The sequence below is a fragment of the Ornithodoros turicata genome, chromosome 4, assembly GCF_037126465.1.
Source record: "Ornithodoros turicata isolate Travis chromosome 4, ASM3712646v1, whole genome shotgun sequence".
Classification (NCBI taxonomy): domain Eukaryota; kingdom Metazoa; phylum Arthropoda; class Arachnida; order Ixodida; family Argasidae; genus Ornithodoros; species Ornithodoros turicata.
In genome coordinates this window covers 8,502,795-8,529,319 of record NC_088204.1, presented here as the reverse complement: position 1 = coordinate 8,529,319, position 26,525 = coordinate 8,502,795, and the positions used below count along the sequence as shown (strand labels likewise).

General features: G+C 45.6%; 6 protein-coding genes across 8 annotated transcripts; 3 read left to right on the top strand and 3 right to left on the bottom strand.

Moving 5' to 3' along the window:
* Positions 1-2,667: 2,667 nt before the first annotated feature.
* On the bottom strand, positions 2,668-11,421 carry LOC135390927 (uncharacterized). The gene is made up of 8 exons (XM_064620927.1): positions 11,008-11,421; positions 10,686-10,867; positions 10,431-10,613; positions 10,214-10,351; positions 8,779-8,968; positions 8,609-8,700; positions 7,420-7,530; positions 2,668-5,083 (listed from the first exon to the last, which is right to left on the bottom strand). Exons 1-8 carry the CDS (start codon positions 11,048-11,050, stop codon positions 4,835-4,837), a joined length of 1,188 nt encoding a protein of 395 aa, XP_064476997.1. The 5' UTR covers positions 11,051-11,421; the 3' UTR covers positions 2,668-4,834.
* Positions 11,397-16,876, top strand: LOC135390928 (V-type proton ATPase subunit C-like). Its single transcript, XM_064620928.1, is given in 15 exon segments — positions 11,397-11,497; positions 11,917-12,074; positions 12,341-12,377; positions 12,380-12,407; positions 12,477-12,562; positions 12,625-12,719; positions 12,777-12,868; positions 12,974-13,072; positions 13,992-14,008; positions 14,011-14,059; positions 14,156-14,248; positions 14,964-15,057; positions 15,126-15,223; positions 15,381-15,510; positions 16,311-16,876. Coding segments are annotated over 14 exon segments (1,149 nt in total). The 5' UTR covers positions 11,397-11,497; positions 11,917-11,942; the 3' UTR covers positions 16,410-16,876.
* Positions 16,877-16,878: 2 nt separating this feature from the next.
* Positions 16,879-19,959, bottom strand: LOC135390929 (S-methyl-5'-thioadenosine phosphorylase-like). Its single transcript, XM_064620929.1, has 8 exons — positions 19,799-19,959; positions 19,585-19,671; positions 19,028-19,317; positions 18,869-18,971; positions 18,647-18,799; positions 17,943-18,029; positions 17,069-17,191; positions 16,879-17,008 (listed from the first exon to the last, which is right to left on the bottom strand). The coding sequence occupies exons 1-8, from the start codon at positions 19,814-19,816 to the stop codon at positions 16,979-16,981; spliced, it is 891 nt and encodes a 296-aa protein (XP_064476999.1). The 5' UTR covers positions 19,817-19,959; the 3' UTR covers positions 16,879-16,978.
* On the top strand, positions 19,586-22,629 carry LOC135390931 (spermatogenesis-associated protein 6-like). Of its 3 annotated transcripts, none has more exons than XM_064620932.1 (9): positions 19,586-19,778; positions 20,228-20,317; positions 20,391-20,528; positions 20,595-20,643; positions 20,879-21,045; positions 21,402-21,503; positions 21,597-21,660; positions 21,725-21,804; positions 22,380-22,629. In XM_064620932.1, the coding sequence occupies exons 2-9, from the start codon at positions 20,270-20,272 to the stop codon at positions 22,449-22,451; spliced, it is 720 nt and encodes a 239-aa protein (XP_064477002.1). In that variant the 5' UTR covers positions 19,586-19,778; positions 20,228-20,269; the 3' UTR covers positions 22,452-22,629. The 3 variants fall into 3 exon arrangements, with proteins under 3 accessions (XP_064477002.1, XP_064477001.1, XP_064477000.1); XM_064620931.1 differs by having other exon boundaries at positions 19,586-19,784; XM_064620930.1 differs by lacking the exon at positions 19,586-19,778 and having other exon boundaries at positions 20,112-20,317.
* Positions 22,587-23,347, bottom strand: LOC135390932 (large ribosomal subunit protein mL55-like). Its single transcript, XM_064620933.1, has 3 exons — positions 23,261-23,347; positions 22,904-23,084; positions 22,587-22,778 (listed from the first exon to the last, which is right to left on the bottom strand). Exons 1-3 carry the CDS (start codon positions 23,284-23,286, stop codon positions 22,635-22,637), a joined length of 351 nt encoding a protein of 116 aa, XP_064477003.1. The 5' UTR covers positions 23,287-23,347; the 3' UTR covers positions 22,587-22,634.
* Positions 23,348-23,558: 211 nt separating this feature from the next.
* Positions 23,559-23,912, top strand: LOC135390546 (DNA-directed RNA polymerase II subunit RPB11-a-like). Its single transcript, XM_064620241.1, has one exon. It carries the CDS (start codon positions 23,559-23,561, stop codon positions 23,910-23,912), a length of 354 nt encoding a protein of 117 aa, XP_064476311.1.
* The last annotated feature ends 2,613 nt before the right edge of the window (positions 23,913-26,525 follow it).

Genomic DNA, 26,525 nt, shown 5'->3' with positions numbered 1-26,525 from the left:
CGCCTTTCCCGCGCTCATTATGCGCCACACGAGCTCCCCGAGGTACCCTTTTTGCGTACCTCTGCCCGTTTCGCGGTACCCCTCCGACGGGTATTTGTTAGTCCATTTAATTTCGTATACCCATCAAGGCTAGCGCTCTCTCTTCAGATTATATTGGGTCTGAGTAGGTCATATCGAAAATAGGTGCAGTCAGGGGTTTTTCCTACCCCACTACACACACACGGTGGCGGATCCAAAGGGGAAGAGGCGATCGCCCCCTTCCAAAACGCTACGGTACGTTTTCCTCCTCTACCCTCCCCAAGTATGCGCTTCGACAATGAAACCGCCCCCCCCCTCCCCAAGCGCTGGTCTGGATCCGCCCCTACCCACAGGCCCCTAATGCCCCCCCCCCTCCCAAATCTTGCAGCACCTTCCAAAATGCCTGCCAGGAAGGCCAAAAACACCAGAGAAGTCGAATATACGGGTGTCACCCCCTCCCCTGCGGCATGCGGGACACCAAGACCCTCCCAGAGACAAAAGTCCATGGAATATCCCTGGGTCAGGGGCGGATCCAGGGAAGATCCTCGGGGGGGGGGGGGGGGGCACTAAAAAAAGAGAGAAGACGGGGGGGGGGGGGTCGCCATGTAGCAGGAAAATTCGCCGTGCGGCAGGAAAATCTGCCGGAATGGGGGGTAGAGGTATGTCTCGGGGGGGGGGGGGGGGGGGGGGGCTCCCCCCTGGATCTGCCCCTGTCCTGGGTACAGTGCAGTTGTGGAAGGAAAAACCCACCATATGGATTTATGAAAATTTTGGCCAGTTTCTCTAGGTGCAGACTGTATAATATAGCCTATATATGCTTTATGGTTTTGTCTGAGGTGGTGACCTCAACTGTACTGTTATAAGCCGTTCATTTTTCTGAAGCTCTGTTCATTAAAGCCGCACATAATAGGGTCTCGGCACTGGTTGTCCATGCCCAGCATATCTCTTGTAGCCGCGTGCAGAATATAGTGCATGATGGCTCTTTCGTTACACTATGCATTTTCAATGTCACATTTCCAGATGGCCGGCAGTGGGTGCACCGCATGACGGAGTGGATAGGAACACGTGAACACGAGCGTAATACCTTCGTTCACACTCGTGGCATTATGCTAATGTTCGCGGGCTCCCGTCACTTCCACGACATCAACTACGTACCACTTCTGTGCCGTGTGGCTGTGCTCCGCGGCTCTCATTCTTTCATGTTTTTTTATTTATTTATTTATTCCGTGTTAGCACCGCGAAGCAACTGTAGCTACGAGCGGCGTACAGATGTGGACTGATGGAGAGAGAACAGCAGGAAGGAGTGGGGGGGACAGGGGGGTTAGTATGTGTCCTGGGCCGACTTCAGGGGAACTGTGCCAACATTCGTCTGGAAAGTCTTTCGGGAAACCCAGGGACAACCTCAGACAGCACAGTCGGTGTTGGGGTTCGAACCCGCTCTGGCAACACTGCAGCAGGTCGAGAGACAGAAAGTTCGACCCTTCAGTCAAAGTCCCCTCTGAGGACAAGATGGAATGTCTTCCAAGTAGGGCCGGTGAGAGAAATTACGGGCCCCAGGGATGAGTCCTGCTGCCTGGGCCCCGGGGCTCCATCACCGACTGATCGCCCCCCCCCTCCCTCTCGCAGGCCCTGCTTCCAAGACACGTATAATGTGTGACCCTTTAGTTGCTTCGTTAAAGCCATGCAAGATGAAGAGTTTATTGTGAGCAATCTTTCATTCTCAAACAATTTATCACGATCTGTTGACTTACAGTGAGAGAAGGTCTACACCGCTGTTGCGGAGGTTGCAGCGGGTATAGACATACAGGAGATACGTGAAAATGGTCACTACGTGTGACTTTTAAGAAACACTTTGACAAAAGTTGCCATTTTGCACACTCGGAAATGTGAAGAAACAACAGATATCACATTCAAACGGTGGGGGGACATGAGGCCATATTTTTTTTGTCGGCGCGCCATTTTGTGACCCTCGGAGATGCTCACCTCCTAATGGAGGGCACACGCCACCAACCAACCATCAGAGGTCAGCACATCTGAGAGTCGGACATCTTAAAAGTACGTGTCTGGCGACACAAAATTGGCCCATGGAATGCTTTCTCGGCTCTCTGGCCACAAAAGATATCCTATAAACGCTTAAAGGCATCCTCCGTCGCAGTTCTTGTCCCGCAGAGCTCACTGTTACTTAGAAAGCGGGAACCACCTCAAACTTGAATTTGAAACAAAACCCATTTGGTCAATAATCGCGATATTTATCATTATTTTGACAGCAAACAGAAGTGCATGACTAGCTTTTCGACTTATAAAAGGGTGATGACAACCTTCTTGGGTCATATACTCGCAGACAAGTCAAGGAGTTATCTCTGAAGGGACCACCGCACTCACTGTGGAATTCCTCCTTGTTAGCTTGCCCGGAAACATCCCTGCTCCCGACGTGAGGCAGTTTTGAAGGAAAAAAGAATAATCTTCATGTACAACAGTACTCGACGATCGAGATACATTTTTGTACCATCCATTGTAGCATTACATTTACGTGCGTGTGCTTCCTCATTGCACTCTGCAGAGGACGGAGAAAGAATGTGCTCCCCTCACGGTGGCAGTCTTCTAACAATTTCCCTACACGTAAAGTGCTACAGCCGCTAGCGTGACTAGATGGATCCTCGAAGCTGATTGTGCCGTACATGCTTTGTGTGTGTGTATAAAGGTGCCGAAAAAATACTGTGCTGCAATGACGGGACTAGCATCGCTCCAAGCTCGCTTCGAGACCCGTAAATTCCCTTTGTTCGTGCGTGGCAACAGTGGGTATAGCCTTCCATGGAACGTCTCTGCTCTGACCAACAGAAGAGGAGGCAACCCAAAATGAATGCAAGTGCTTCTCGAAAAGGAACATGCAGGTAAAGTCGAGGTAAACACAAGGTAAACACAAAGTAAACACAAGGTAAACACATAAACTGCCACTGTATGGTACAGCTTTTTTTTTACCCGCCTGGTAAGACAGCTCGATGGCAAAACTACAAACAGCGGGGACATTCATTGGCGGTAACTTCTATCTTTTTTGTGTTCTTCTTAGACTATATGTTCCCAAACTGTGTTTCGGGGAACACAAGCGTGGCTTAGCTTGCTGCAAATACGTAAGCCGGGCCAATGTTGACCCATCTTGATATGACAGACGGTGGTATAACGTCTTGTTCGATACACGCTCTTCTCTGCGCAGTTTCGGGAACTTTATCTGGTCGTTGGAGAGGGTGAAGACGTGCAGTTTCCCCTCCTCTCTTCCTCGTCGGTAGCTGCGCGCGTGCCTCCAGCGCGGTGTGTTTTTGAATTGCTTACGGCAGCTTTATTCCTCTCGCAATAAGTGTGAATAAGTAGGTTCCTCGGGACTTTTCGGAAGTTGGTTCTCGAAAGGTTCCCCCGGGGTGAAAAAGTTTGAGAACCTATATCTAAGACCATAGGACTTGGCAGTAAGCAAATGTGAAGAATGAGAAATGTGACGTCGTAATATTGAATACAAAGCATGGCTTTAAAAGTGTTGTGGACACAACAAGACAAGACAACGACAGTATCTCAACCTGCGTATTCTGATATGAAATTCAATATGAATTCAATATAAAATAAATAATATAAATATATATACATAAATATATTATAAATATAAAACAAAAATAAAATTCGATAATAATATGAAAAATTCAATATGAAACGCCAGCACGGAACCTGCAGGTAACACAATACTGTGCTGCCCCAGATGAAGCACTTTGTATTCAATTGTGTTTATATTGGATCACTTTTGACGTTGGCACTCAAGAGGTGTCGCAACACTTTGTCCCGAGTTATGCTAAACAGATATAAAAGGTGGTTATATTTGCACCTGCATTCAAGGTTTCACACCGAAGGGTGTAACAGGTGCATAGAAAATCTGCACCGTGAATGACGAAACTTATCCGGCTCCGACATCACTGCAGGAGGCGGCGCTGCCGGTGAGGCAGTGGATGTCACGTGCTTACGACAACGAATAGGAATGAGCGAGGAGGAACGTGAGAGCAAGTAGGAACATCGAGGGAAGGTCTGGAGGCAGGGTAAACAGCGCATGGTTAAAAACTGGCGCACTTTGATCGAGAAAAATTTCTCACGACAGGAGGAGCTGCTTTCAGTAAAAATTCTACGGGGTGTTTGAGAAAATCGAAAGTCCCTTTAAAAAATAACAGTAATGGGTTGTTATGTACTGGCTGAAGATTGGGCCCCGGGTGAATCATGCTGGCAGTTATAAACATAATTTTTTGTTCACTTGGCTGCATACCGTGGACAAAATGCTGTACTGTTCCGTTACCATTGTGTTTCCACACTTGGGCCATTACAGTGCAACCATAACTGTGGCAATATCACTATTTGATCTTACCCATCATTCATCCCCTCAACACAAACGAGGGAATAAAAAAAAAAAAAAAAAACTCGGCTTTATCTAAAAATGCAGTAACCAAAGAATATGGTCAGTTTTTAAGAGAATCTCTCACTCTATGAGACTGGCAATGTGGATGTGAACCTAAGTAATAAATACATAAATAGTGACGGTAAACTATCCAGTGCCTGCAAGGCACTACAGAGGGATCCGCAAAGGTTCGCATCAGGGGACCGCATACCCCGCACCTGCTCGCTACTCACTTGTGCCTCTGTGCTGACCCTTTAAAGTCAGTCACAGAGGGAGCAGCCACAACTGACTGCTTCTGAGCCTTTGCTCAGAGAGATAAATTTTTTCTTTCCAAACCCGGGTACGACTTCTCTAGTCTCTGGTGTCGGGACCCCAGGTGACGGAACGCCTGGGTCAGGAGGGGGGGACAAGACTAGGCCTGGGACCCGACACCCCGTCCCGTGTACGGCGCCGTGCGTAGGAGTACAGCGACGCCATCTGTTTGCATGCCTTGACATCGATGTCAGCGGGGAAGAGACAGACATGGTTTTCTGTGGTGCAGACAGCTCTCAGTTTGGCACAGTTCGACTTGTCTCCCCGGTGTCCAGTGTAGATGTAGTGGTCGAGGTCCTTCTCATCGAGAAAGAATATCTGACGGTCGTCCTGCAGGTCAGAAGAAAAAGGACGGCTTTAAGGACAGCATGGCATCTTTGTCTGAGCTGAAGTCAGAGCAGCTTGAAATAGTATTTGAGATGAAACCGCCGTATTTACTTGCGTATAAGATGCAGATATTTTACCCAAAAACGTCGCATTGGGGGGGGGGGGGGGGGGGGGTTCAATACGCGGGTAAAAATGGAAACCCCGACACTTCACTTCCGTTTTACTCAGAGATATTCGCAGCGATCACCCCAAAATCGAACGTCTCGATTCTGCCTCATTGTCGCGATTTATTCCGAAATGTCTGCGGCGAACCCTCTGGAATCGAACGTTGCGATTCTCCCACACCAAATCGTCTTCCGTTCCATCTAGGGTTGCCACCTTTCGTAGTGAAAAATACCGGCTGAGGGAGAGGAGGTGGAATAGAGGGAAAGGGGAAAGGCTCGTGGGAAAGGGAAGTGGGTGAGGGGTGGAAGAGCACACAGAGAAAAAGAGAGAGAGAGCGTGCAAGATAATACGAGGAAACATATGTTCCTGTGTGTAATAATAATAATAATGAATAACTAAGGAAAGAACTGGTGACTGCGGAGTTGGGTCTATGCTCCAGGTTTATTCAAGCTGTAGTGGAATGTTGAAGGGAAAACCCCGCAAAAGCCCATATGAAAGGTCTTGAGTCACAAATACCGGCAAAAGGCTGCCGGTATCACCTTCCTACCGGCAACCGGCAGAGCGAGCAAATAACCGGCCGTGCTGGTATAATACCGGCCTGGTGGCAACCCTAGTTCCATCAAGCGTGGACGAAAACTCCATGTCAGTCGCATTCGTCTTGCATCACTCTGGCCACAGGCGCTCCTTCTCGGTGGCTGCGCGAGACGATCCGGCCGTGCTACTAAAGTTGCGGTGGAATCGGCACATGAGCTCACGGCACATGAGCAGCAGGACCCGTTATTAGGAACATTCTGAAAATTTTCCGCCTGATAAGCCGCACTCGCAGATGAGCCGCGGGCAGTACGACGCGACTGATTTGTGCGGAAAACCAGTGATGCTGATTCCGGGGTGGCATGGTGTATAACAAAGGAGGTCAGTTCTAGCACTTGTTCTACTAAGATCGGATTGTGCCCTTGTTGCATGTTTTTCTTGTGGATTGACGGGTCAGTAGTCTTCCAGAAGACATGAATCACTGTCACTCCTTTCGTTAAAGCTGCATGGGAGAAGGTACCAGGAAGGTCAGTCTACTCGAATGTGGACGCGCCCATGTTACGCATTGTTCGTGCATTGGCAGGGCGTAGCTGTTCCCGAAAACCAGTGCCGTGTATACCAAAGGGAGTCTGGCCATTAATGGGACCTGCCTATACCTGGAGCTCCACCCCCTTTTTGAGCTCCCTGGCCAATCACGAGGCAAAATACAGTTCGCTATTAATCCCAGGCTATCCAAGCTATAAATTATCTGTATTCACTGGGTGCCGACATTTTCGGGGAACTGGATTGGATTGGATTGAATAGGATATTCCTTGACGACCAAGCAACATAACGGATTTTGCGTCCACTTCTAACGGCGCCATCTGGATGGAGAGGGAGAAACGGAGAATAGCAGAAGTAGCAGAAGCAGAAATGCATGCTAGCAGAACTGATTGGCCGGTAGAACCGCTAGTTGGAACAGACTGTCTGTATTATACGTATTTTAACTATAAAACATAATATGATTGAATCGAAAATGGGCAGAGGTGCGTACATGAATAAAACTGTCATAAAATGCAAATTTTTGACAATCCGTAGCACTTTTCTCGCTATTCGCCTGTGATTGCTGTCGTTATTAGGCTTAACAAGGACGACAAAACATGTTATTTTCAGGCAAACATTGAGACTGGAACGTAATTTAAAGGTGATTTGCAAGATAATTGCAACAGAATCTACACTTAGGGAATAAAATTGATGTAATTTGTGATAAAAATTTGGTAATGAAATCCTCGCTTCGCTGTTCCAAGCTACGCCGCCATTTTCGGGAAAATTTTGGTGTCATGGCGGCCCGCATAGAAAACAGCAGCCAATGAAAAATGCTCAATTTGATTGACAGGTCGAGCCTCTTTTTTAGGCTCCTCCTAATGGCCAGACTCCCTTTGGCATACACGGCACTGCCGAAAACATGAGACACTGTCGGCCCTTTTGTTAATACCGGGGTATGAGGAAAATACAGGGGAAAAATAGTCATCACATAAGCATCACCGGCGAATAAAGCCGCAGCGTGCCCGCAAAAAAAAAAAAAAAGAACAAAAATCGTGCATAGGCCACGGCTAATACGTGTGAAATTACGGTAATCATAGTCACATAGAGATTATGCATACCTCATACTGGAGCATTTCCAACATATTCAAGTCTCCAAAACGAACTGCGAAGCACTCGCATGCTGCCCTGTACTTCTCCACGTACTTGCTCAATGCATCGAAAAGGTGCTCCTATGAAAACAGCCGGAAAAAAAAAAAACTGACGGTTACATTTTGACCACCACTTCATAATCATCACTAGGGCCCAGGACTTTATGCGCGGAAATCTTCCAAAACATGCATGCAAATGTGCGGCGCAAAACGTCTACATACGCACAACATATGCAGAAATATTATAATGCCAGGAATGTTGCTGCAGAGCCTTTCGCGTAACTGGGAACTATATAAACGTGTAAGCTGTCTAAAAAACATTCTATACAAATGAAAATGCACGTTCGTCATTGGACGCTGGAACGTTGCTCATGCGTGCACACTCGGGTATTCCTTGTTGGACGTTGCAGAGAGCCACCATGGCCATACTCCATGGGTGGATCCAGACCCTCGGTTTGGGGGGGGGGTTGCGGTTCCTTTGTCGAAGCGCGCAGTGGGGGAGGGGAGAGAGGGAAATCCAATGTAGAAACTGACGTTTGGGGGGGGGGATCGCTCAACCGCCCCCCCCTTGGATCCGCCACTGCCATGCTCAGATCTTCAAAGGTGCATGCGCATATACACACGCCCGCACAAACACATTTTCTTACATGGGATGATTAAAAACTTCCTGTTTTTACCCGTTGAGACAGCCATATGTACTGCAAAAATGCGCCGCTGCATGTCATTCCGGCGAATTAGCTAGCTGCCCAGCTCATAGATGCGATGTGCTCTTCATTGCCTTCGAGAACGGCACGCTCACGGTCTTCAGTACTTTGATACTCTTTATTTTTATAAACCACAGCTTGAGCTCGTCAGCTACTTGTCGAGCATTTTGTCTTCAGAAGTTGGTACTGGGTGCTATAGTCGAATCCGCCGACTGCGTATATATGACATAATATGCACCCGTCATATTATATGACTATCAGGAAGAAATATGCCGAAATATGCAACTATATGCCACACAAAACATTTTAGATTCCTGTCATTGTGGTTCGTAATGTGTGGGACATCCGTTAGTATGCATCCAAAAAATAAGCATTTTGCACGAACTCCCGGGCCCTAATCATCAATCACTTTGCGTGTGAACGCGGTAAAATAAGGAAAATCCTGACCAACCTACCAGGTCGACAGGCGTCTGCGTCACTAAGTCGGCAATGTCGACGCATTCCATCCGGTAGTTCTTGAAGTCGTACATCGTTGCATCTTGGTCACCTGCAGGAAATACAACCTTCTGTTACGCAGTTAATTACCGTAAAGAGCAGCAAGGGCTAATCCAAGTGGCGAACTCACGCAGTACAAAAAAGATCACGGTGTTGAGAGCATCGCGAGGTTTGAAGCCGAGGTTGAAGAAGAACTCTGAGACTCGAGCCCAAATGAGGTCAGCCACGCCACATGAGACGTCCACTGTTGCCAGACGATGGTTCCGGTCAAAGTACCGCAGGAACTCTCGTACACTTGCTGCATACTCTTCATAGCGTCTCTGCAACATGCAATCAAAATTTATCAACATTTCCAGTCTTGATACCAGTTTTGCCAGTTATCACTTATACAACCTTTGGAAAATTTTTCAAAATTAGGAGTATGTGGTGCCATCAGGCAACAGTTAAACCCGGTGTCACTCGCTAATTAACGGAGTAACCATCCTTGGAGGCCAGGCACACTGCCACTAGCTAATGGTTGTTGCTGGGTGATAATCTTTAAAAAGAGCACAAATCAGACTTGTAAGCAGCACTATGACGCGTGTAATCAGACTTGTAAAGGCTCCACTACCTGTACGTGAAGGCATGCACAACTGGGCATTGAAACATTGCTGCAAAAATATTGAACAGGGCCCTTCGATTTTGAGGTCAACTGCCTCAGCGCAGATCTATGCTGTGCATATATGAATAACTGGACAAAAAAAGTAGAGAAACTCCGACTTAACGTAACAAAATAATGTTATTTCACCGATCTGAACAGTTATCAATCATCCTGCACCGAGTTACGGTGCAGGATGAGGTGCGAGTTACGGTGTCATCCCTTATGTCAAAGGCGTTTCTGAATCTATCCGCCGGGCTTCGCTTCCGTTGGATATCAGGACTACGTTGAAACTACATGTCAAACTTCGAAGTCTCACATCGAAACCGAAGGACCCCGTACCCCCGGAAGACCAGTCTGGAGTAGTCTACAAAGTACCGTAATTTCACGCGTATTAGCCGCGGGTTATGCGCAATTTTTTTTTCTCACAGGCGCTCTGCGGCTTATCTGATGACTATTTTGTCCTGGCATTTTTCCCGTACGCCGGTTTTAACGAAAGGGCCGACAGTGCCTCTGGAACAGCATCGCCCTGCCGATGCACGAACAGTGCGTAACAGGGACGGGTCCACATTCGAGCAGATTGATCTTCCTGGTGCATTCCCCTAAGCAGCTTTAACGAAAGTGGTGACAGTGATTCACGTCATCTGGAAGACCACTGACCCCATCAATCCATGAAAAACGCCCAACAAGGGCACAATCCAATATTGGTAGAACTCTAGACCTGACCTCTTTTGTTGTACACTATGCCGACCCTCGAGTATGGACCACAAGGTTTGTGACCTTCTCTATGGTGTGAGCTATTCTCTTGCACAGAATGCCAGCTGCAAATTTTTTTACTGTTTCTTTTCATGGTGCGTGTACTACTTCTCTTGACACACCCGGTGTTTCACCTGCGATCTGGACACAAGGTACGTTGCGACACACTTACTTTTGTTTTCATTATATCCTTCTCGTCACTTATTCCGTCTCTTAGCAGGTGAGTCGGACTCTTGGCAACGAGTGAGCGAAGGTTCTCAGCTACTTTGTTCTCTGGAATCGCTAAATTCAGAGCCAGCAAGCATGGCCACTACAGAAAACAAAAAAAGAACAAGAGAGGAAATAAAATTATTCCGCCGGCCTTCAAAGTTTAGTGCCTCGCAACTCACCTCCCGCTCAAACTGTTCCATTTCTGTATCACAGGTCTTTATGAAAGTTTGCACTTGCAACATGGATCTCAGGTTGGGTACCAGGTCGAGTAGAAACAAAGTCGACCCCGTCTGTTCCTTCATCTCCAGATCTGTCATCACAATCTCTAGCACCAACTGCAGAGTTAATATCTGAGGTTGCCTCTGAAATAAAGCAATAAGTGGACTTTCTACACCTACCATCTTTTTTAGACATTTAAGGAGGTAATCACTTACTCGAAGAAGTTGTTCTACTTGGTTGGCTGTTTCCATGTTCCCTATGAGTCCCCTCTTGGCTGAAGTTGTGCTGATCCTTCGAGCAAAGTGGGCTAAAATCAGCTTTTCGGTGCTGACCACTTGGAAACCGTAGCCTTGAGCCAAGTCGTTCACAATACGCCCTTTTCGGGAGCCAGGGCCGCCTGTTGCATGTAACACATATAGACCACTCACCCACGTTTGTGCACAATTCAACTCCAGTGGCACTCAGGAACGTGTGCAAATACCGCTGGAGTTTATCTGCACACACCCTGTACATAACGCATATCGAAGTAACACTTACCGAAGATGAACACCACCCTTCTATTTGTTGTGTAGAGCTCCATGGGTTTGATGTTGCTCCTGATTTTATCTCAATGACCGGCAATTTTCCTGCCGTTGAATCTCCTCTTTAGAAATCACGCATCCCATCATTTACAATATCATCGCAAACATGATCACACTATAAAGGCTTTCGTAGTTCGCAGCGAACACGGGTAAAGAACACGGTGAACAACACCATCACCATACCATTACTACTCAGGTCTGCAAAAACGTAAACAGTGTCATTGCAACATGCGCTTTGCCTGAATGGTAAACGTCGAGACAAACGGAGTATTTCAGGAAGTTATTTGCGAAATTTAGCACTGAAGAGCGAAATTAATTTGCAGACGCGCATAATTAGCGCTTCGACCGACCGCGCAGCGTCGCCACCTGCTTTTAAAGCCCTGCGCAAGTTGTCACGGGACTCGGGATTGATCAGCGGTTGCTTTCTCGGGGGAGTTTGGATTTCGGTAAATTTTCTGTTCTTTTCTATGTCCGAGCTTTACGTTGCTGTATTCCACAAAACACTGATGCTCGGTGCTTGTACGTAACGTGGAAAGCGTTATATAAAGTGCCGTCATTCGCGGCCAAACGTCGAAATGCTAAACATAGGACCGAATCTGGAAATGCTGCAATACGGATAATTCACGTTTATTTCCATAGTTAACAGTTTTTATGTATTCCCGTTTGCACGTAAACTGTCCGCATTTCGGGGTGGGGTACCTCGAAGAGGAGGAGTGCATCTGAGTTGTTTTATTAACTTCTTCGCCCGTTTTAAGAGGTCTTTGCGGTGATTCTCATAGAATGCTACTCACTTGTGGTGGGAACCAGTTAAGAACATTCCTTGCTTGTGACGAAAATTAATGCAGAAAATTGACGAATTCCACAGGCGGACGGCAATAATACCCCGGAAGCATGTCAGAATTCTGGCTGATATCTGCTCCTGGGGAGAAATCCTGCCAACAGACATGGGAAAAACTGTGCAATGCCACCATGAAGCAGAACAACGTTGCTTCCAGCTACAAGTTCCACATTCCAGATCTCAAGGTGGGTATTTAGCTCGTGTGGCATCATGTGTTTTGGCTTACAATCAGTGGTTTATACCGAAACCCCACCACAGGTGGGCAAAAGTTGGGGACTGTGTGGATTATTACAGTTATCCCATAACAGCTTTATGTAGCATTACTGACACGTGTCTAGAGCTGAAATAAAAAATAAAATAAAAAATAATGAGATAAAGAGAGTGAAAAGGGGTGTTGAGAGAGGGGGGTCTGGATAATTCAGTGCTTATAGCCCAGCTCCATCCGAACTAGGTGGGCACGCTAGACCAGCTGGTCGGTCTCTCGGACGAGCTGGAAAACTGGACACCTATGTGGAGAGGTATGTCTCTCATAGTGGTCAGTGTATCTATGTATTGTTGCTGTCTTACATTCATCTGTCGACCACCAGTGTGACCAGAAAAGTGGCCAGCTACCTGGGCGACGTGCTGGAAGACCAGAGAGACAAATTGGCCGACAACCTCCTCGCCAATGGCCGTGAGTTTCGATGCCCCCCGAAACGTGAATGGTCGGGCAAAAACGTGTGCTTCTGTTTCCAGTTGAACTCGAAGCCTATCTAACGCGGTTTCAATGGGACATGGCTAAATACCCGATCAAGCAATCCCTCAAGAACATCACGGAAATCATCAACAAGGTGAGGCAACCTTGTAACTGACGGAAAAGGGATGTTAACCGGAGTAATGTTCCGCAGCAAGTGTCGCAGATAGACGGGGACCTGAAAACAAGATCAGCAGCTTTCAACAACCTCAAGACGCAGTTGCAGTCGATAGAACGGAAAGCGACGTGAGTCGTCAGATAAGCTTCCCCTTGGGACAGTTCTGGCTCACTAAGCCGCAATGGACCTGCAGTCTCTGGCCTTGCTCTGACGCTGTCGCCCTTCCGTTGCAGGGGGAGTCTCTTGGTCAGAAGCCTGGCAGACCTGGTGAAGAAAGAGCACTTTGTCCTCGGATCCGAGTACCTTACCACTCTCCTTGTGGTTGTACCAAAGTAAGCTTCAAACATTGTTGCACATCAGCGGCGTGGCCGCGAGGGTTAAGGCGTCCCGGCCGGTAACCATGGTAACCAAGGTCGTGCTGAAGACTGGGAGATGGTGGGGTTCAAATCCTACCGCTGGCTGTTCTGCCTGAGGTTTTCCCTAGGTTTTCCAAATACTTTCCTTCCAGACGAATGTTGTCACAGTTCCCCCTGGAGTCGGCCCAGGATGCATACTAACCCCTCCCCTGTCCCCCACTCCTTCCTGCTGTCCTCTCTCCATCTGTCCACATCTCAACAGCACACATAGCCAGAGTTGTTTTGTGGCGCTAACACGGAATTTAAAAAAAAGCAATTAAATAGTGCACAATGTGTACAAAAAAAGAAAAAACTTGCATGCTGCAGAAACTTCCCCAGGTAACCGCTAAACCTCCTTATTTTTTTGAATGGGTGTTCACATCTGCTTGTTTTCCCGTTTCGTCCCGTTGTTCGTACTCTTCGTATCTCTGTAACCGGCTCTGGTGTAAAGATGCATTCATTCACATAAATCCCCTTCCGCACACCAACAAAGTGCGTTACGGATGCAATTTGTTCACCTGTGTCGTAAAAGACTGGACGGATTTTTCCTTGCCGCCGAGCTGTTGACCGACAGCACCCATGAACCCTTAGCACGTCGTCCCTAACCCTAGCCCAGAGGAAGAACGGTCCCTGTTTGAAATATCGTCTGCTCTCGTCCCGAGGCACTTCCCTCAATATTTCCTTACCGGTTCGCTGGATTTTCTACCCTTCTACGATACGTACGAGTCATTCTGACACCATCCTTAAAAAATGCTGAACATCTGCACAATATCGTTTTATTTTTTACTCTGCATAAATGAAAAGTAACCTGGCTGCACGGTCTGCACCCTGATGTACCTCCGCTGTTATTCTACAGGGCATTGTATAAGGACTGGAGTTGAAGTACGAGAAGTTGGCCGACATGGTGGTTCCCAAGTCATCTCAGTGAGCTTTCCAGATTTTCGAGCAAAACTGCACAAGTGGCGCTTTGGCTAAATTTCCACTTTTTTCCCACAAATTTCCACACTTTCCATCACTCAGGTTGGTCTTTGAAGACAGTGAGCATGGCCTCTTCACGGTGACGCTCTTCGAGAAAGTCAAGGACGAGTTCAAGCTTCACTGCCGAGAAAACAAGTAATTGCTTCCCCAGGGACATATAGCATGTGCACAGAATTAGAGCACTGCACGGGTAACATTCTTATGCCCCGGCCTGAGCCCGGCCTTCCTTTGATTTACCAGCCCGACGGCTCCAGCCCGGGCCTGGCCCAAGCCCGACCAATATCTAAGTTTGCCGGCCTGAGAAATTTCTAGCCTACCCGGCCCGGCCCAGTGTAGCGGGCTGTAAGAGTTGACTGTGGCTAACTAACAGTGGGGTAACATAGGCTTGATCCCGGCCTAGAACCGGCAATGCACGGGCCCGGCCCTGGCCCACAAAAAGGCTTTGCCCAGACCGTGGGCCGGGCTTGGGCTTTCGGGTAAGCCCGTGCAGTGCTCTGGCACAGATGTCTGGCAGAACCTCATTAATAGTAAGTAGATTGGTACAATAAAAAGTATTAGTGCGGAAAAAATTGTATAAACTTTATAATGGCAGCGCAGGTGAACGCAAGGTAAAATATTTTGTCGGATTCTTTAAACTACAAGTCGTCTTTGTGTAACTTGCAATCCAGCCGACATTCTCTCAATGTACATATTTGTTAGCATTGAGGTGTGCCAAAAAATCGTCGTATTTGGATAAACACGATGCTCAATTAGTTACCTAATATATGACGCATACACGTATGTATAACATAGTCGTTCTGTAGTTGCACATATGTGAGCGTCGCATAATGTACGATAACATTGATGGCAGGTTTGTGGTCAGAGACTTTGTCTACGATGAAAGTGCCCTCTTGGCTGGGAAGAATGAAATTGCCAAGCTGGAGAGTGACAAGAAAAAACAATACGTAAGTGTTTCTGCTGTATCAGTTGGCAAACCTGCTGTATCACTGCGTGGCTGCCACTTGCATTGCAGGGCCTTCTTGTCCGCTGGCTCAAAGTGAACTTCAGCGAAGCCTTCATGGCCTGGATCCATGTGAAGGCACTTAGGTTGTTTGTTGAATCAGTTCTTAGGTACGTATCCCTTTCCTGATGTTGTAAAATAGGGAAAGCAGTTCCTAACGCCGGACGTATACACTGACACGCGAGGAAAAGAAGCGTTATGTATTATGGGTATTATGGGTTATGTATCTGGGTATTATGGGTATAATGGGTAGCTTTCTATCGCAAGGTATGGTCTCCCAGTCAACTTCCAAGGCATGGTCCTGCATCCGCACAAGAAAATGCAAAAGCGTCTCCGCGAAGTCCTCAACCAGCTTTACAGTCACCTTGACACGAGCATCGCCCAGGGTCCTGTTGATGTGAGTCATTGTATTGCAATTCTATGGGTCATTCCAGCAGCAATTCTCAGACTGTACCCAGCACACTATAGATGTGCAGAAATGCAAAACGGAAAAAAAGAAAAGATGTTTCACGCACATATCTGGGCTCCACATGCAGTGTAGTGTTTCCGGTGGGCCACCAGGACCACTGGAACACAGTAACGGACAGCGCCCTTCGCTGTACATATTTTGCTACTCACCATTCTCGGAAAGCGTATGCGCATTGTAGTGCCGACGTACAAGGGACCCCCACCTTGCAGGCCACATATCATATTATAGGCCTTACGGTTGTGCAAACACTCATGACATCTGTCGTACATTGCACTGCAGCCACAAATCAACAGAGCATTGTGTTTACGGGTTGAACGTGGTAAAGCCTGCTTTTGCCTCGGGATCGCAGTCACTTAGGCGCATAACAAAAAAACAAATAAAAAAATGGAAAACAACTTTCCAAAGTGCAAATTCGACCACCAATATAGCATCCGCATGCCCCACAGTTAGTGCTAATGCACAGCACATTTAGCGTGTGGAGTTGATCTCAGATGGGAGAAGAGCCTCAATTTTTAATCCTCCATCCGGTGTCGCGCAATTTTGCAGCTCCTGAAATAAAAATCCGGCTTTTGCCACCCCGATTTTCAGAAAACGCAAGTGTCTACATACAGTGAGGGCTTGCAGTGCTCTTCTGAATAAAAAAAAGTCGAATCTTCCGTCAGATGGTTAAGCATAGCCACTGAGAATGCGTGAGACTAAAAAAATTACGTGTTACTTCCCCCAAACAGGACATTCCTGGCCTCAACATGGGGCAACAAGAGTACTATCCTTACGTCTACTTCAAGATTTGCATCGACCTGGCTGACTCCTCTTCGGGACGTCTGTAGCCACTTTCCTCCGCCGTTGAGTGTTGACTGACAAAAAAACGTAACGGAGCAGGAGTCGCACTTTCCTCCGTAAAGTGTGACATATTTATTCCGTAGATGCCACCTATGTTGTTAGCAATTGTAAGAACAAAATGTGTACGTCAGAGAGTGGTGGTTGGATGCTTCCAGAGTTTAACCTTGGTCGGTTTCTGCTAGTCCAAAGGAAGTGTTTTGTTTCATTGAGAAATCTGAACACATTTATACATTAAGAGCTTAGTACCTTGTGCGATATCATTAAATGCTAAGTCATCGCTTAAGTACTTGGTTTAATTTCACGTCTGTCTGTCTGCATGTTGAGATTGTCTATAAGCGCAACATTCCGTCAACAGTATTGCAGCTCGTGCTTACCATCCGTAGATCAGGATGTGTTATGATTTTTCTTTTAAAACATATAAGATGTTGATTAAAAGGATCGTTGTGAAGATTAATATGGAATTCATCATTTTATGCGTGTACAATATGATCTGCACACACCAAATACATATATAATATACATTCTTCTTTGGCCCCGTACGTAACAATATTGTCGTTTACAACATAACTGCATTGTGCAGTTGTTCCTGCAATGAAAACATGTTGGAAATGAACAAGAAAAAGGATGTGCACTACAATATACCCACTTTGGCTTCACCGATTACGTGGTCCCAGTCCTTATTCTTAATCTCTGGGATGGATCTTCGTATGATACGCAAGGCCTTGTCCGAATTCTCCTTCAAAGTCTTAAGCACCTCGGCCACTTCAACCTGAAGAAATGTTGCGGAAAATCTAACAATTTCTTAGATACAGAAAACACATTGTGTTCGACGAGCTTAGAAATGCAAGGGGTGTACAGCCAAAAGGTTGACTAGTCTTAGAGGGGAACAGCTGCTTTGGATGGAAAATAATACTGCATATCCTTTGTGTTTAACAAGTATTCCTGTTTGGATTCCCTGACACGTATGTTAGAAATGGCTCAAATTCCGATACTCTCGCATAGAGTTAGGGTTCAACATCTCAAGACACTGTGCTTAATCTTAAGTAACCTTACATATATCACCCCATTACATCATCATCACTGATTACATCAGTATGTTGCCTAGAGGGTCGTCTCTTAAGAAACACTCTAAACCAATTGAACGATACCATGTTCGCTTTAATTGTTCAAAGGGTTCTTTTGTCCCTACTGTCATTGCAAACTGGAATCTATTATCCAACGAGGCTGTCATGTGTGACACTTTGTCTTCATTTCTCTCCTACATTTCAGTTTGATGTCTTCTCTGTTGACTTTTTTGGCAAAGTCGTCGTTAAGTGATGTGTTCTTGACAAGCCGATGATGGTCGCTGCGTGTGGTGTGATTTGATTTTGAGTTGTGATTGTGCACTTTGCTTTGGCTATGCACTGCACCTTCCTTCTACAGCATACCCAAAGCCAGAAGTATTATGAATAAATAAATATCTCATTTTTTGAAGACAGAAGATTGTAGTAATGGGGAGAACACAAGAACCTACAACTCACATGCGCGTGATCTTGCTTCCAGCAGTCATAATCCGTGGACAATGCAATGGCTGCGTACAATAGTCCAGCCTCTTTAGCAAGGACCACCTGCAAGATTAAATACCGTAAAATTAGAAATTTTTGTGAGAACTCAATTTTTGCGATCGAAGTTTTCCTCGCGGAATACAGGTAGCGGGGATAAAAAAGTATAGGCATTGAAATTTGCGACGATATCAGCTCCACAAAGACAAATCGGCTTACTTGACGATCTTCATTCTCACAAACTGCTATAATAATTATTATATAATAATATATAACACTGCTATAATTGAAACGCCACTTCAACATCAGCGGTTTATTTGCATGCTGTATCACTTGGCATTGCAGATATACCTGCTTTCACAAAACTGGCACGTATGGCATATTGTATGGTTGGAGTTCACGGTAAGCCTCAGTATAAGCCAGTTTACATGTTGAGCCTTTATGACATTTCGCGAATTATTAAGACCGCAAAATTAGCCACTTTTACAGTGTCCGTTTTTGTAAATGGCATGTAGCATGAGGGAGAGTGTAACCTAATGTCTACCCTAACGATTCTTTTTTAGGAGGGGGGGAATCGCTCAATTGCCCCCCTTTCCGGAACATCCGTTGCCAAAATTGATTGGAGATAGGAGCTGTCTCATGTCACAACTATGTAGGGAGTAGTTAAAAGTACACAGTCAAACCTCTGGCACTGTAGTCATGTTGATGATGTGTCCTCCCCATGCACGAAACATGTTGCTTTCCGCGACACTGGAAAAACGTGGCCCCTCGATCGTAACAACCGTTGCCTTGTCGTGGGCCGCTATTCCCAGCTGCTTCGCCGACGATATGAGTACCTGCCCGACAAATTTAAAATAGCAACAAAAAAAAAAAAGCTCTTTTGTTTCTCAAACGCAAAGTCTGACCTCACGTAAAAGATCGCAGAAAGGAGACGCCATCGAAATGTGGCAGACTCCTTTCGGAGATGTCTCGGCTCCGTCGTAGAATGTGCTCGCTCGCTTAGTTGTCCTGCAATATAAATAATAATAATAAAAAGGGCACAAAAAAAAGAGGGGTGTCATTACCTGTCTATAAACTGGTCGGGAAATACAACGTGCCCCGGAGCAATCTCTTCTTTCAGGGAACCCGTAGCTGTGGTGGCGATGATGTGCGTGCATCCCAGCTCTTTTAGGGCCCAAATATTAGCCCGATAATTAACGTTGCTCGGCATGACGTCGTGCTTTCGGCCATGCCTGCGTTGAGGTAAGTGTTGAGTTTTCATGTGTGTGTGTGTGAAGATTGTGAAGCAGCAGTTACCTTGCAGTAGGAAGCATTCCACGCCTTCTATTTGCCCGCTTATGATGGAGTCTGATGGCTGCGTAAAAATTTGAGTGAACCCTTAGACAGGGGCGGATCTAGAGGATCTCACCCCCTCCTCAATTTCTTGTCTTCACATTGTGTTTAATTAACCTCGATCGTGTATCTACCATGCTCGCAAAGGCTGGACCCCCCCCCCCCCCCCCCCCCCCCCCCCCTCAGAACAATCCTGAATCCGCTGCTGCCCTCAGAGCGTGAAGTGCGTTTGCCCTTCTCCCAACAATTTGCAACGAAGAAGAAGATGAAGATGAGAAAGAGCATTCACCTCGCCAAACGGAGTCGAGACGTTTAACTCTTTTCTGTTCAACAGGATGTCAGGATCGTCCAGTCCAGAACCTCCTATTATGCCAATCTGAGAGAGAGAGAGAAAAAAAGCACTGATTGATTGATCGAAAGATGTGGTTCTTTAGAGAAGAGCTTGTTGAGCATCAGCGGGTCTCATTGAGCATTTGCAGCTAAGTGAGAGTGCGTTTCGTTACCTTCACTGTTGAAGGCATCTTACGTAACTTGATGTCTGTTTAACAGACACGGTTTGTATCTACTATTAGCTGTACGATTATTGGAAATCACACCGAACAGCACTGTTTTGTGTACCTCCAAGTTTGCCGGTTCCCTTCCCCAAACACAAACACACGCATACAACAAAATATTTTAAAAAGTCATCATTGTAAGTCAAGTTGCTGGTGTTGCAAATCGATTCTCGCGTTTTTTTTTTATTGTTGTGGTTATTTGGCTCTGTCCGCATTATTGAGATATCGAAGTAATCGAAGTTAGCACGCGACATGAGTAGTCGTTGCGACCCTGGTTGCATGGTTGCATAGCAACGTAAATGACGCTCCTTAAAATGGCCGCTCAATGCAGCTGATCATGAACAGCTGGCTTTTTACACAAACATTTGACTCCCACAGCGCCGAACAAAAGTTCTGCGGCAGGTTGTGAGTTGTCCTATAATGCCGACGAAGGCCTTGAAATGCTGTGTCAACTTGAAGATAAAATCAGTAAGCGTTCCACTTGCAGAACACGATTGTATAAGCATCATGTTTGGTGGTGTTAAACCATAATTTCTCGTAGATTTCTTGTCCCGGCGTGTGGTTTCGCAGAAAGCACGAGCTGCAGCTTAACATCGTTCTATTTGATTCGTTCGGAAGAACAAAATTGCTTCCTGCTTCGTTTCCTCTTACAGTGTATGAGGAATTCATATTTCAAAAGGTATACTCTGTTCATTTCTTCTCCGTTCAACTGGAAGCACGCTACAGGTTACACATTTCTTTCTAGGCATCAACATATTGCACAGACCTGACGCAGATGGCAGCTTTCCTGGAAGGTGAGACGAGTCCCACACTACGTTGCCTTTTCTTGTATCTGTTGTTTTTAAGCTTTATTTTGGCGATAAATCGAAAATCATTTTTAGTTACTGCAATTCATCGGAAATCAATTAAAATCAAACCTACTTTCACTATCCTGAAGGGTATAAAATGATAAAAATACCTCATCCATCTTATTAAAAAAGAATGAAAAGGAAATGCTATTTCTAATGTAATTTGTATTCTGTTTTCTAGAAGAGAGCATCTACATAGAACTCGTGCAAAGAAAACAGTCTTCCGAGACTGTCTTGGCCTCCGTCTGCACTGATGCTAGAAATTTCCTGTATCCGTCCCCGACGCTCAGTCGGTCGTACAGTGGGCCCAACAGGGAACTTCTTATGGAGACAACCCGCAACTTTCCTGTGCGTAAACATTTCCGGCCTTTCGGCTAATTTGCGAAAGAGGAATCAAAGGTGGCTTTGATTTGGCTACGCTTGCCGCACTAGTTCCGGGACGTTTAGTGACAATGTTGTGACACACAATGCCAGTTTGATGCAGTGAGAAGTGCGCGAATAGAGGGGCCTTGTCTGCACTTTACGCTGTCACCATAGTTCTACTCCTGCTGCACCTCCTATGCTGCAAGTGCAGGCTAGCCTTGAATTGTTCAGAACTAGACACATGCTCTTACAAGATGAACAGGAAAGTGCACAGGGCACTGGTGCCGTGAGTGTAGCCAAACCGAGGAGATCACGTGACTTACGAGCATTTGTGACCCAAGGGCATGATATCCCCAAAATTATGCTTCGCTACGTCAACCATGATAACAGAGTCTGATCGGGAAGCCCAGAGACCTCCGTCGCTGCCAAGACATATTTTAGTTGTAAGTATGGCACCATTTGTAGACATGGAAAGGACATACAAACTGTGCCAAAATTATTTCTTCCACACCAACAGTCTTGTTCTTTTTCTGTAGGATTCAAAAATGTTGTCATCTGCCTCCAGTAGTGCAGCTTCAAAGGCATGTCCCCACCACAAAGGTATGAAAGTGTGATGTACATATCCAAACATGTAACTGTGACATCAAGTTATGCAATTTTTCAGAACACGTTTGTACAGTGTGTAACTTATACAAGAAGCATTTTGGATCCCTGTATGGAGGTCATAACCACATACCATTTTCGGTAAGTCATCAGATAATGACGAATAATAGCCCCATTAGATGCAGATCTTTGGCACAACTATTTGCAAGAAGATTGCCCCTGTTGCTGCTTTTATTAGCTCTGTACTGTTCTTACTATCCTGTATTATATCTTACTAACCGGCAAAAAATGGGAGAAGTCTATCACTCGCAAGTGAATAAAATAAGTATTTAAAGAAATTGAAACATTTATTTTGCTGAAAAACAAGCTTTCGGACGGAGCCCATCCTTCATAAGGTGCGATACATTGAACACTTGGTAGAGATATTTATACTAATGTACATCAGAGAAAGGGGGCAAAGAAGGTGGTGAGGAGGAAATACAAATTCTTATTAGAGAGGACTGAGAGCACGAAAAAGAAAAAAAAAGGACGGACTCCGTCCGAAAACTTGTTTTTCAGTAAAATAAATGTTTCAATCTCTTTAAATACTTAATGTATTATATCTTACTGCATAGGCATGTAAGGGAAACCCAAGTGTAATTTCTCGCAACTTTCGAACATGTTGTCTTCCAGTATCACCCCTAACGATGAAATCAAAGTTGTTGTTTGTTTTCCAGGGTCACACACGTTGGTTCAGTGCCCAAACTCGAACCCCGGACAGTGGAGAGTCCCAGCTTTCATCCTCATAAAGACGTCACAAAGCCATGGTGTTTCTGTGTATTTCACAAGGTGTCGCATCTCTGACGCTCCGACCAGCTTGACCAGCCATTTGTTGCATTTACACTGTGTGTGTTTTGTCAGTGCGTGTAAAAATTGGCACACAGTTGTTTTTAACGCAGGATTCTTACAATAAACTAACATGTTCTACATGCCTATTTCTTGATGTACTTTAAGTACTTGCGACTGTCAAAATCGTCTTCTATTTCTTCTTCCACGACTACTTTCTCGATGGGCTTTCTTTTGATCAGGACAATCTTCTGTTCTTCAGGGGTCAAGTCTTCAAATTTCAGTGGCAACTAGAAAAATTGAAAGAATAATAAAAAAAGGAAGACGTACACAGCTGGTGTTATCAATGTACAACTTCAACGCTTGTTATACTGGTACCAAATTTGAGTTAGTACAGATATCATACGCATGTTACCTTTATGATCTGCCTTGGTTCATGATGTCGTATTGTAATTGTCGATCCGTCTGGCTGTACTAATACTGTTGGATACATCCTCATGTATGTATGCCTCTTAACCCTGGACACAAAGGCTATGTTGGAGCTCGTCCTGGATGGTATGTACCGAAACCAGGACTGGAGGATGCCGGCTTTGAGTCTGGAGACATGGACATGTGCGCTATTTTGTCAATTAAAATGTCTAGACTAATAAATCTCACGAGGTAAGTAACTAAGATACCCATTAATTGTTGTAGCAGTGTTACATATTTTATATATGTCATAAAATTAAGGATTAGTCGACTTTATCGATGCTAAGGAGCAGCATTTACCTACCTAACAGCGGCCATTTTGAATATCATGCCATCTGTTGACTAACTAAAAGCGCTAAAACCTAGAAGAGCGTTTTGTATGGGCAGTATATACAAAACATGCTAGCTGATCCGAAATTATTGTAAAAACTGACCTGTACTGATCTTGCAATAAATGCTTTAAGATGTTGCTTGCGCTGCAAACACTCAACTCAGCACTCAACTTCAATCCAAGTCGAGCTAATCCAAAAAGCCGGCATTTGTAAACGTTGTGCACGTCCGTGTGTTGTGTTGCGTGCTTGTTTCTACATTTTAAGACCACAATGAATGCCCCGCCGGCCTTCGAGTCATTTCTGCTTTTCGGGGGAGAAAAGAAGATAACGATCGAGAAGGACACAAAAGTTCCGAATGCGGCCATCTTTACGGTGAACAAAGAGGATCATACTCTGGGGAACATGATTCGTGCGCAGTTACTGAAGGACCCCTGTGTTCTGTTTGCGGGCTACAAAGTGCCACACCCGCTGGAACACAAGTTTATATTGAGAGTTCAGACAACCCCGGACAGTTCTCCACAAGAAGCGTTCACCAATGCCATAACCGATCTCATCAGTGAACTGTCATTGCTCGAAGAACGATTCAAAGAGGCTGTGAGGGAAAAGCACGATGGATTAGACTAGCGACATCACGACAGCTGTCATTGTTCATTGCTGATGTTTTTAAACTATAAATGTAAATTGTAAAATTCCTTTTTCTTAGCGCAGGTGTATTAAAATATTCTACTGGATGGTGAGCGTGGCGTGCCTGCTTCGTCGCGAGGAATGGTTTTCTGAAACCTCAGTCCTGTTTGATATCCGAATCTAAGCTGTCGGCCATGGAACATAAAAATTTATAGATTTTGTTGATACGACAAGAATGTTGAGAGCAGGCAATCATGTGGTTTTCATTATTATCATCAGATGTCGCCACCGCACCTCCACGCATAATGAACGGCAATTACCGGCGGAATATTTAAACAATCCGACAGAACACGTGCCTTTGTTTTGTTTCATTGATATTCATTTGAATATTTTTGTTTTTTTACGCGTAGAAATTATGTTGTGTAGCGGATTTCAGACCGCAACCGCAGCTTCGTTCGTCGAAAGCGCCAAACGAAGCAGACGACAGTTGTGTGAACGTGTTGATCGAAGCTGTTGTACTCTTGACGTGAGCACATGAAATTCTTCCACATGTGAGTTATCACTTGGTAGTGACTGTGTACATACCTTGAGGCTTCTGAGTGTTAGCGTTAGAATTCACTTGAACCTGAACAATTCGTCAGCAGGGGCGATGGGGTACATAGCACGTACTCAATGTAATATACTACTGGGCAGGAAAAAGTTTTCGCTTGTCATATTACTACTCAAGTGCTCGTTATATCTTGTACTTGCGAAAGGACACGTGTTTTGACGAAACTCATTTCCGATGCCCCATGTAGCAGGAACAAATCCCTGAATTAGAGTGCAGCTCAAATGGCGGGCGTTCGAGAGAGCGCAAGACAGCTTCTCTGCATGACACTTCTGAATCGTGGGGAAGCTCACCTTCTTGAGCCCCCCTGGTTAGCCTCTTCGTGCATACTCAGATATCAACACAGACACAATTTGCGACCGTCAATCGACAGAGCTCCCGCCGGCACAACCTCGAGTGCTCATTTTCTTTTTTATTAGTAGTCCTATAGCTATTCGGGACAGGTGCTTCGCAACCGTCAGGCAATCAGTTTGTATACTGTGTGTGTCGAGAACAAGAGGGCTTTACCCAAAATCAGCAAGTTGGTCAGAACTTTGGAAGACAATTCCCTATGTGGGCAGGGACGGATCCAGACCCATGGTTTGATTGGGGAGGGGGGGGGGCAGGTTGTCTGTAGGAGCGCGTAGTGGGGGAGGGAGAGAGGGAAATGAATGGATGAACTGCCATTTGGGGGCGGTGATCCCCCCCCTCCCCCCTGGATCCGCCACTGTATGTCGGCTGCAAGTGCGCGAGAATGTTTTCCTCGCAAGTTCTGGTTATGAATTATATGAATTCTGGTCATGAATTTTCGGTGCGCATGCCTGACTCATAATAAAAAATGGTTTTACCTCAATTCTGATTAATATCAGGATCTAACTCGTCCTCAAAGGAACATCAAAACTCATATCCACTGACTTCAAACGCCGAGAGCAGAGAATCATGTGGTTCCCATTAGCATCATGAGATGTCGCCACCCCACCAACCTTATATCCACGTGCGTAATGTTACGTATTTAATATGTCCTACAATACACATACCTTCGTGTGTTTTACTGATATGTATTTTTTACGCGTAGAAATTTCGTTGTCGAGAGGATCAGTCCGCAATCTCGGCTACATTTGTCGAATCCGCCAAAGCTAAGCAGACGACAGCGTTCGGACGACAGACGACAGTTGTTCGGACACAGACTTGTTGAAGCTGTTGAACCCTTGATGTGAGAGCATCAAATCCTCGCAATTTTCGTAAGTTACCAATTGGCAGTGGCTGTGTATATACCTAAACGCTTCTCAGTGTATAGCGTCAGAATTAACTTGAACCTGAGTAGTTTGCTGGCGGTGGCGCTAGCGCCTCATATGCAATATAGAGCGGGAAAGTTTTTGTTTGTCATCTTCCTACACAAGTGCCCGTTATATTAAAACGCTGCATACATAAAATGAATCGCATAATGATGTAAATCACTACCGATGCCGCGTGTAGCAGAAGCAAAGTCCGGTTCAAATGGTGGGTGTTCGATAGTGTTCGGCGAGCGCAAGACGTTTTCTCCGCATGACACTGCTGGCTCGCGGGGAAGCACGCCTCATAGAGCTCACTTATTAGCTTTTTCGTGTACCTAGTCAAATGTGATGTGGTAACATACACTTTTAAAAATGAACGCCCCAAGCCAACCATCATCCCGAGTGACATCGTTCTCTCACATGATTTGTGGAAAACTGGAGGCGTACGCCTTTTTGTGACAATTAACATTTCTGCATAAGTGTCACAAAAAGGCGTACGGCTCCTGTTTTCAACAAATCAAGGAAGGGAACGATATCACTCGGGATGATGGTTCGCTAGGAGCGTGCTATGTGGTGAAGTTCATTTTTAAGAGTGTAGATTTGAAGACAAACACAGTTTACACCACCAGGCACCCAATTTTTATGTTTTGTGCGTAGAAAACATGACGGATTCACACACACACAGACACAAAAAAAAAAAAAAAAACGTCAAGGTATTCAAAGCTTTGGGATTCGGGCTCTTACACTCTAAAA

Excerpts from the sequence above, each read along its gene's own strand:
- LOC135390927 (XM_064620927.1), bottom strand. The coding sequence starts at position 11,050 with ATGGAGCTCTACACAACAAATAGAAGGGTGGTGTTCATCTTCG. Across the intron at positions 10,868-11,007 it reads AAGGGTGGTGTTCATCTTCG|GCGGCCCTGGCTCCCGAAAA; the intron begins GTAAGTGTTACT and ends TACATGCAACAG. Across the intron at positions 5,084-7,419 it reads TGGAAATGCTCCAGTATGAG|GACGACCGTCAGATATTCTT; the intron begins GTATGCATAATC and ends TCTGACCTGCAG.
- LOC135390929 (XM_064620929.1), bottom strand. Across the intron at positions 18,030-18,646 it reads ACATGACTACAGTGCCAGAG|GTGGTCCTTGCTAAAGAGGC; the intron begins GTTTGACTGTGT and ends TTAATCTTGCAG. Across the intron at positions 17,192-17,942 it reads GGAAGCAAGATCACGCGCAT|GTTGAAGTGGCCGAGGTGCT; the intron begins GTGAGTTGTAGG and ends ACATTTCTTCAG.
- LOC135390931 (XM_064620932.1), top strand. The coding sequence starts at position 20,270 with ATGCCGACGAAGGCCTTGAAATGCTGTGTCAACTTGAAGATAAAATCA. Across the intron at positions 20,318-20,390 it reads TCAACTTGAAGATAAAATCA|ATTTCTTGTCCCGGCGTGTG; the intron begins GTAAGCGTTCCA and ends AATTTCTCGTAG. Across the intron at positions 20,529-20,594 it reads AGGAATTCATATTTCAAAAG|GCATCAACATATTGCACAGA; the intron begins GTATACTCTGTT and ends ATTTCTTTCTAG.
- LOC135390932 (XM_064620933.1), bottom strand. The coding sequence starts at position 23,286 with ATGATATTCAAAATGGCCGCTGTTAG. Across the intron at positions 23,085-23,260 it reads TTCAAAATGGCCGCTGTTAG|ACTCAAAGCCGGCATCCTCC; the intron begins GTAGGTAAATGC and ends CCATGTCTCCAG. Across the intron at positions 22,779-22,903 it reads AACCAAGGCAGATCATAAAG|TTGCCACTGAAATTTGAAGA; the intron begins GTAACATGCGTA and ends CAATTTTTCTAG.
- LOC135390546 (XM_064620241.1), top strand. The coding sequence starts at position 23,559 with ATGAATGCCCCGCCGGCCTTCGAGTCATTTCTGCTTTTCGGGGGAGAA.